General features: G+C 55.1%; 1 protein-coding gene across 1 annotated transcript; it reads right to left on the bottom strand.

The window, feature by feature from the left end:
* Window positions 1-115: 115 nt before the first annotated feature.
* On the bottom strand, window positions 116-7,619 carry ASB16 (ankyrin repeat and SOCS box containing 16). Its single transcript, XM_030296522.1, has 5 exons — window positions 7,098-7,619; window positions 5,047-5,314; window positions 2,311-2,803; window positions 1,818-1,931; window positions 116-1,362 (listed from the first exon to the last, which is right to left on the bottom strand). The coding sequence occupies exons 1-5, from the start codon at window positions 7,396-7,398 to the stop codon at window positions 1,177-1,179; spliced, it is 1,362 nt and encodes a 453-aa protein (XP_030152382.1). The 5' UTR covers window positions 7,399-7,619; the 3' UTR covers window positions 116-1,176.
* Between the last annotated feature and the right edge of the window lie 1,613 nt (window positions 7,620-9,232).

Raw genomic sequence — 9,232 nt, 5'->3', positions numbered from 1 at the left:
ACCCTCGAACCCTTGAGCCATGAGATCATGACCTGAGCCGAAGTCGGACGCTCAACCGACTGAGCCACCCAGGCACCCCGTATCTCAGCCACATTTCAATCTCACACATCCACGCTTTGATTCTGGGCACAAGTCATTTATTTGCATTCATAAAAACTGCTTTGGCTCAAAAGGTTCCTCTTAAAGATGAATGATGGTACTTTAGACTCTGGGGCCGGAGGAGGAAGTGAGAAGGGGACAGCTGGTGGCTTGTCCTCCTGTCGCAGGCCCTTAGAGACCACAAGTGTAGTGACCATTGTTTAAGACACCATGCATCACCGCACGGGGGGCACAGGGGGGCACGACCGTAAACAGGTCCCAGGCATCACGCATTTATTCCTTCCTCAACAACCATTTGCTGAAATGCCTGTTCCAGGAATGCAGTCCCGGTCTCAGCCAAGCCGATGCAGACACAGGCTCTTATTTTTAAAAGTGCAATCCAAAGAGGGGTCTGAGGAGATCGTGCTATTGGGCTGATAGCGCTATTTTGTCCTCAGCTTCGACCAGGCCAAAAAAATGCGGGAAGGGTACACCAGGCAGAGGGAACAGCGCATACAGGTGCCTGGAAGCGAAGCAGCGTGGCTCTTATCCAGCAACCAGCTGCTAAGTTTGCTAAGGCTGGGTCACAGGAACCTCAGAGGGAGAAGGGGGGGGGGGCGGGTCAGAGGACCAGAGAGCTTGGCGGAGGCAGCGGTGGAAGATGTATCAATCTTACTGAATTTGGATTTTAGCCTGCAGGTAGTGAGGAGCCGCTGAAGGGCATGATCAGAGTTGTGATTCCCAAAGGGAGTTCCGGCATCCTTGCCGGGCATGGGTCTCAAGACCAGGCAGTGAGGTCTTCCCGTCAAGCAACAAAGGCAGTTCGGGCAGAGGCAGTGCAGGTACAGGCAGAGTCTGTGACTCATGACGAGGCCAGACAAGTACACGGGTGGCAGGGGATGGGGGGGACAACAAGGATCCCCCCTCCTCGCCTGGGGGCCGGGTGGATGGCGGGGGGGGCGTCCATGTAAGCAAAGGAGATGGAGGTGGGTGAAGGCGGAGTGTGCAGACCTTCCCATCGGACAGCGGAAGCCCGGGTGGGGATGGAGGTCAGCAAGCAGCTCGGGAAGCCGCCGGAGGGATGAGCTGGCGTGGGGCTCACTGGATACGCCCCTCAGCACGAAGCATCAGGTAGTCCCTGAGGACGGGGGGCAGTGGGAGGCTGGCGACGGCCTGGCGGCAGCGGCCACCCAACTGGGCCCGCACAGCCAGCCGGGCCAGGTGCTGCAACCGCCTGGGCTGGTTCACCATGCACAGGGCCGAGGTGTAGAAGGCTTCGTGCTCCTAGGCCAGGAGTGGAACGGGATCAGATGGCCCAGTACCCTTGACTCTGACCTCTCAGGATGACCTAGAGCTGGGGGCCCTGGGGGCAGGGCAACATGCACCCCCCGCCCCCGGTGTTTGGTGCATCTTGAAAGACTCAGATTCAGAGCCCAGAGGCCCGGCAGGGGTCATGGGAGATGGGACCGCGCTGTAGGGCAGGGTCTCAGCCATGACTGCACCCACGCCCAACTCCAAAGATGCCAACACAGCCCGCTGATAAATGCCCGTGCTGGCACAAGTGACAGAGGCAGGAGAGGTGTGTGGGATTAGAGGTTGTTCTGAGGTTGTTCTCCCTCAGAACAGGAGGGGGGCCCTGGGAAGCCCACCCTGGACGGATAAGGCCTGGGGCTCATCCTTCCTCTCCATCTCCCCCAGAGCCCAGGAAGGAGCTGTGCCCCTGGAGTGGACATGCTTACCTGCCACAGCTCTGGGAGCACTGCCTCCACCCAGGTATCACAGGATGGGACATAAGGGTAGGCATTAAGCAGGACTTCCAGGGCCCGAGGGAAGTTGGCACAGTGTTTCAGCATCTAGGAATCAAAAGAGGGTCTTAGGGTCACCATGGCTCTCCTAGCCAAGGGCAGACCCAAGCCCAGCCGAAGCCGAAGGCCCATTCACACCCAAATTTGGGAGGCTAAAGTCTGAGTCTCTCCCCACTCTTTCCCATGCCTCGGTTTACCCCACCTTCAAGTGGGCTGCAACCTGTTGGCCCCAACCAGTCTCCTTGGGAGCTCTCTTCTCCTTAGACACACTCCCCTATAGCCCTCAGTGGTCCTTTCCAAGGTGGGGACAGACGACCACAGAGCCGGGCTCTCAGTCTCTCGGTCCCCCTCTTCCCGGGGGGAGGGAATTCCAGCCGTGAGCTCCCCACCCAACTCGGGCCTCCTTGCACAGGCCCTCCCTGCACACCTCAGGGCGCACAGGCTCGGCCCCGTAGTCAAGCAGCGCTGAGAAGAGGACCTCGGGCTCCCAGTTGGGGGCGTCCTGGACGGCCTGCAGCGCGCAGTCCATGGGCGTGTGGCCCGCCCCGTTGGGCACTCCAGCGCAGGCCCCGTGGCGCAGCAGCAGCTCGGCCAGGCCCCCGCAGCCATTGGCACAGGCGTTGTGCAGCGGCGTGTGGCGCTTGCGCCCGGCAGCGCGGGCATCTGCCCCGGCCGCCAGGAGCCGGCGCGCTGCCGCCTGGTGACGTCGGCAGCTGCCTGGGCCCTCGGCCCCCGCGCATGCCGCGTTCAGGGCCGTCTCGCCCTGGCTGGTGCGCAGGTGCACGTTGGCGCCGTGCTCCAGGTAGAGGGCCACGTGCTCCTCCAGGCCGCGAGCCGCCGCCACGTGCAGGGGTGTCATCTCGCTGTCCTGCGCCGCCAAGTTCACAGTCGCGCCCGCTTCCAGCAGCAGCTTGGCGCACCTGGGGGCAAGGCGCAAGGCCCAGAGGCCAGTGCTGAGGGACCAAGGCCTGGCCTGCGGTCATCCCCTTCCCCCTTGCTTCCCATCCCGCTCGCCTAGAGGCTGGAAGCGAGCGTGGTGTGCACCATCAGACTCACAGAAGCCCCAGGACAGACGGCAGAGCTTCAAGGCCTATCGATGTCACCAGGAACATCTCCAGGGTTCAGATAAAACCTCAGCCAAGAAAGGGCTCGGCACGGCCAAGGACCCACAGCAAGTTAGAGGCAGCGTCAGAATTAGTACTCACTGCTTCAGACAGTTCCTCCCAGAATCTATTTCCTCAGTAAATTCTAATCATGGGCTAATTTTTGTTTCTGAAACCTGACTCCCCAAGCGGATTGGGACCCCGCCCGCCGCCCCGCCCCAGGGCCTGGTTCTGATCCCCTTGCCGGTGGTCTCCTAACATTTTGATAGCACAAAATGTTTTGAAAACCCACTACTGCGTCCGTGATGAATGTTACGCATAGAAAATTAGAGTATGAGACGGAAAGAAAAAGAAATAGAAGTCCTAATATTTTCTTCATGCCTCCAACCTGGAAGACCACCCTTCTGGACCAGTGATATCCACTCAAGCAGAGGAAGGCACCTGAAGACCCACCCGCTCCCCTCTCCCCTAGAGAAAACAACAAAACCCAGATTTTAGGGAGCACATGTTTCACGGTCTTCCAGTCCCTGGAAAAATTATAGGCCAGAACACTGTTGAGGCAAACATACATCATTAACCACCACGGGGTAAAACAAACACGAAACAAACTCCATTAATGATGCAATGAAACGAACAGTAATTTATAATTAAAAAGCCAGAATGGGAGCCACCGGAAGCCCAGGAGCAGATCCGGCATCCCCAGCAAAACCCTGATGACCAAGTGTCAGTGTCCCTCCCCCAAATGGCCAGTATTCCAGCCCCCCCTCCCCCCTCCTCAGTTCACAGATGCAGGAGGCTCCATGCTCCGTGGCCAAGAATGGAGTAGCAGCCCAGTCATCCGTAAACTTTATTTCCTCAGTCAGTTCTAATCATGGGCTAATTTTTGTCTCTAAACACTACACTTAAATAACACTTAAGTGTCATGATCTCGTGGTTGGGGCGTTGGAGCCCCACGTCGGGCTCTGTGCTGACAGCTCGGAGCCTGGAGCCTGCTTTGGATTCTGGGTCTCCCTCTCTGCCCCTCCCGCGCTCGCGCTCTGTCTCTCAAAAAAAAAAAAAAAAAAAAAAAAAAAAGAATAAAGATTAAAAAAAAATTTTAATGAAAAATAAATAAATAACACTGGAGAGCTCACTCAGGAGGGTTTCGGTAAGTTTCACTTAAAAGGATAAAGTCGGTTGGAAAGTGCACCGTGTGCTTGTAAGTATTCAAGAAAGGGATGGAAACTTAGAATCACTTGGGTCCATCGCTGATCTAGATCCAGCTGGGGAGAGGTCCCCAGCATGTGTGGCTGTGGTCCCCAGCAAGGGTCTCCCAGAAGCCCTTGACTCCCTACCACTGCCAGCCCTGGCTGGGGACCTGATTTGGAAAAGTACGAATACCATCATGTAGGGGGGGGCCAAAACCCTGTTAATCTTTTTTTTTTAAGTTTTTTTTTTTTTTTTAGTATAGTTGACACACAATGTTACATTAATTTCAAGTGTACAACTTAGTGATTTGACAAGTTTATACATTATTCTATGTTCACAAGTGTAGCTACCGTCTGTCCTGTTACGTCGCTATAACAATGTTCCTTATGCTGTGCCTTTTATTCCCCTGCCTTATCCATTCTGTAACTGGAGACCTATATCTCCCCCTCCCCTTCACCCATTCGGCACAACCCTCGACCCCTGGAAAAACTTGTCGATCTTAAAATTTGGGAGGAGGAGGTGTGTGTGTAGCCGGGGCTTGTACTAAGGTTGGGAAACACTGGGCTACATCTTTCTTGATGCCTACCTTAAAACAGGTAGGAATTTGGCTACAGAGGATGCATAGAGGCTAAGAGACTGTGGTTGGGATAGGTTTTCCAAAAAAGCAACAAGGCTTCTGCCCCCTGGGCTTAGCTCACATGACGGACAAGTTACTAAAACTTTTTGAGCCTCAGTTTTCTCACCCATAGAATGACACCTGTCTCCCAGGTTGTTGTGAGGACATGTGTATGTGAGGTGTTTCCCCTTCTTCCGGCCATGTGAGCTGGACACACACACACACACACACACACACCCCTCCCCTGGGCACCTACTGCAAGGACTCAGGGGCTGTGCAGAGGTGCAAGGGGGTCGTGCCCTCCTCGGACAACACGTTGGCCTTGGCACCGAAGGTCAGCAGCAGCTGCACACAGTCAGACTGGGCCCGGGCACAGGCCTCATGCAAGGCTGCCCGGCCTCCGACCCGGGCGTCCAGCTCAGCTCCCTGCCGGATCAGGTGGCGGGCACAGTCAGTGTAGCCTCGGGCAGCAGCGATGGTGAGGGGTGCCGTCTGCTTCGTCTTAGGCGTCAGCACCCAGAACCCTGGGGAGAGGAGGCAGTGTTGGGGGCGGGGTACGTGATATCTGCAGGGCAGGTTGTGGCATGCAATTGACCCTGGCCTTCCCTCTGCACCCTTGGCTGAGCACGAATGCTGTGCAGGGCTGTACCTACGGAGAGGGGCTCACTCAATATAAATTGGGACAGCCTTTTATTTTATTTTACTTAAATTTTTAAATTTTTATTTGAGAGAGAGAGAGAGCACACACACGAGAGTGGGGGAAGGGGGCAGAGAGAAAGAGAGAGAGAGACAGAAACAGAGAGAATCCCAAGCAGGCTCTACGCTCAGTGTGGAACCTGACTCGAGGCTTGATCCTAGGTGAGATCATGACCTGAGCTGAAATCAAGAGTCAGACATGCTCAACCGACTGAGCCAACCAGGCACCCCCAAGGGCTTAGGACGCAGATGCCTAATATCCAACTGTAAGTTGTTTGCATTACGGTGAAGGAGATTCCTGGGTTTGCCAAATTTGGGGTAAAGCATGCTTTGTTTTTTATTAGGATTGAAATTAAGGCCGAGTTCCATTTGGGGATAGATATGCTGCAGGATGAGACCAGGATACCCTGGGTTGGGTCACATTTCTAACAGTTAAGGCCAAGCAGGAGTCTGACGCTGGCAGTGACTGTGAGAACATAAGCTCTCCAAGGATTTTGAGCCCCCAGATCCATGTGTGGGATTTGAGGCAATCTCTGTCGGTCTTAAGAGCAGGGCAATCTCAGTTGAGGTATTTGGTTTACACGGACAAACCCACGGGTCAGAATAGCACCTAAGGAAACTCTCTGGCAAGTACACAAAGATGTTCATCATATTGCTATTTAAAATAATTTTCTAAAAAAGGAACCCTATCTACCCAGTCTATTTGGGGGCTGGTTATATAAATCATGGCACACTCATACAATATAATTTATGCATCTATTTAAAATATTATGTGGAGGCGCCTGGCTGGCTCAGTTAGTGAAGTGCGTGACTCTTGATCTTGGGGTTGTGAGTTTGAGCCCCACATAGGGTGTACAGATCACTTAAAAATAAAATCTTACTTATTTTATTTAAAAAATCTTAAAGCGTTTATTCCTTTTAGAGAGAGAGAGAGTGAGTGGGTGCATGTGTGCGTGTGCACAGGGATGGGGGGGCAGAGAGAGGGGGAGATGGAGAATCCCAAGCAGGCTCAGCACTGTCAGCACAAAGCCAGACACGGGGCTCAAACTCACAAACCATGAGATCATGACCTGAGCAGAAATCCTTAAAAATAAAATCTTAGGCGTGCCCGGGTGGCTCAGTCGGTTAAGCGTCCAACTCCTGCTTTCGGCTCAGGTCATGATCCCACGTTTGTGAGACTGAACCCTGCGTCACCTGCTTGGGATTCTCTCCTTCCCTCTCTCTCTGCCCCTCCCCTGCTTGTGATCGTGTTTACATGACTCTCTCTCTCTCTCTCAAAATAAAAAAACTTAAAAAAAAAACCCTTAAATATGTGTGTGTGTACACACACACACACACATATATATATATGTATGTATTCAGAGAAAAAAATGCATTAGAATAACTGTTCCCATGTAATTGATATGTTAATATAACTTTAACTCTGAAAAGACATACAAACCGCTAACTACGCTTCATCTCTGCTTAGGAGGGAGCTAGAATGGGCTGTAGGAAGGAATGGTCAAGGCTGTGGTCGGGAGGGAGGCGGCGGGGCCAAGGCTGTCCTCTTCCCCACCCCCACCCCCACCCCCTTACCCTCCCTCATCTTCTGCCCCACTGGGTGCTCCCTACCCTGTTCAGCTGACCAGGCCAGCTGGTTGCTCACAGTCTCCACAATCATGTTGGCAGCGTCTTCATCTTGGAACAGGGCTTGGACCTGTGGCAGGTCACCGGAGAACAGAGCATTGTGCACGGCCGGGTCTCGGCAGCAGCGGCGTGGCCTGGTGAGTCGGGCCCGGGTGCTGGGGGGGCACCTTTGGCTTCGGCACTGCTGGGCCGCAGCCCGCCGCCGGTCCTCCCACTCCAGCCACTCCCGCTGCAGGCGGAGCGCGCGCAGCGCGGAGGAGGTGAAGGGGAAGGTCTCCTCTGCCATGCGGAGGGGCCCAGGGGTCTGGGCAGTGGCAGCTGGGCACAGCCCGGTTCCCTCGGCCGACTGCCTCCCTCGCTCTGAGCAGCCACCCTGCCCCTCACTCGTGACCCAGCAAGAAGAGCAGCTGAGGCTATAAATAGGTCCTTCGCTGGTTTAGTAAACACCGCTTGCCCAGAGTCGTGATCCTGGTGCAGAGAAGGTGTTGGGCGAACGCCTGCCCCGGCTGACAGCCTCCCAATGGGGCAGTGGCCCTCAGCTGAGGCCATCCGGGACGGAACTTCATGGTCAGCATCCCCTACTTCTCTGGAGAGAGCATCTTGGGTTGGCAAGGGCCGAGGGGAGTGAAACAGTCAATCTGGGAGACGGGCAGGACAGGGAGGAAGAGCCTGAGTGCCCCCGCCTCTCAGATGTTGGCTGGAGGGCGGAGCCCAGCCCAGGAGATATGGGCAGGTGGAGACAGGGTGCAGCCAGGTCTTCCAGCGTCTGCCTGGAATAACTCTGCACACATATGCACAGGGCTTTGCAAGTAATTACATTACCTTTACGTTCATCTTCTTTTTTTTTTTTTTTTTTGATGTTTACTTATTTATTTTGAGAGAGAATGTGCAAGCAGGGAGGAGCAGAGAGAGAGAGAGAGAGAGAGAGAGAGAGGGAGAGAGAGAGAATCTCAAGCAGGTGCCTCGCTGTCAGCGCAGAGCCTGATTCAGAGCTCGAACCCACGAACCATGAAGTCATGACCTGAACCGAAATTAAGAGATGGATGTTTAGCCAACTGAGCCACCCAGGCACCCCAACTTTTACACCCATCTTCACTCCAAGGGCCATACTTCCTGGCTCACAGAGGTAAAAAGCTTGGTTTTGACAATAAATTATACAATCAAGCCACTGATCACACTTGAACACCTCTGAGGTGGGTGGTTTTATGTCGGTTTTAACAATGAGGAACTTAAGGGGAAATTAACAAGGGAAATTACTGGCTCCAAGGTCACCGCTTGGAGCGGAGCCAGGACTAGGACCCCAGGTGGCCAGACTGCATAGATGGTGCACTTTGGCTCCAGCTGCTGTGGCCACATGAGGGCGGACAGTGGTGAGAGCCTCTCCCCACCCTCCCAGCAGGCCAGCATGATCTCTAGAAACTGCCCGCAATGAATTTTGTGTCCCCGCCCCCCCCATCCCCCGGCACCTAAAAGGGCTCACCTGCCTGCCAGGCAAGGGGTCCACCTGGCAACTGGGCACTAGGACCAAAGACACCTACAAACCACAAACTCATTCACCAAGAGAAAGCAGCTGTCCTTCCAGGAGCCTCTAGGGGGAGGAACGAGGCCGTGAAATAGCACTGGCGGGTGCTGTGGCCAAGACGGGGAGAAGGGGAGGGTACAAGGGATGCCCCAGCCTCGGCTGTCCCAATCCCCGACCTCTCCCAGTGTGCTGGCAGGAGGCCCCTCGGCCCCTCAGGGCCAGCCGAGCCCCACGGCGGCCCGGTCCCTCTGCGCCAGCGCTGCGGGCTCTCCTGGCCCCTCGGCCCGCAGCGCCTCCTCCCCTCCCTGGCACCGCAGCAGCCCCTGCTCCCTTACCTCCGACTACTTCCTCCCCCTGATCCCTCACACAAAGTCCCAGCGCTGCTTCTCGCACTGTCAGTCACCATCTCAGTGCCCTTAACTCAGACGGGCCCAGCCTCCTGCTGTTCCTTTCTCTGGCCACAATCCCTCTGCTCTGCCACCCAAGTGGAGGGATCTAAAATGGTTCATTTCCTAGCTTGACGGTGTCTGCTGGCTTCCAACAGCTGCCCTCTCCAAAGTGAAGCCCGGTTCCTCGGGCCCGAAGCATCCTCACTGAG

This window comes from Lynx canadensis, chromosome E1 (assembly GCF_007474595.2).
Source record: "Lynx canadensis isolate LIC74 chromosome E1, mLynCan4.pri.v2, whole genome shotgun sequence".
Lineage (NCBI taxonomy): Eukaryota > Metazoa > Chordata > Mammalia > Carnivora > Felidae > Lynx > Lynx canadensis.
Note: the sequence above shows the minus strand (reverse complement) of the source record. Positions and strands in the feature narration are given on the sequence as shown.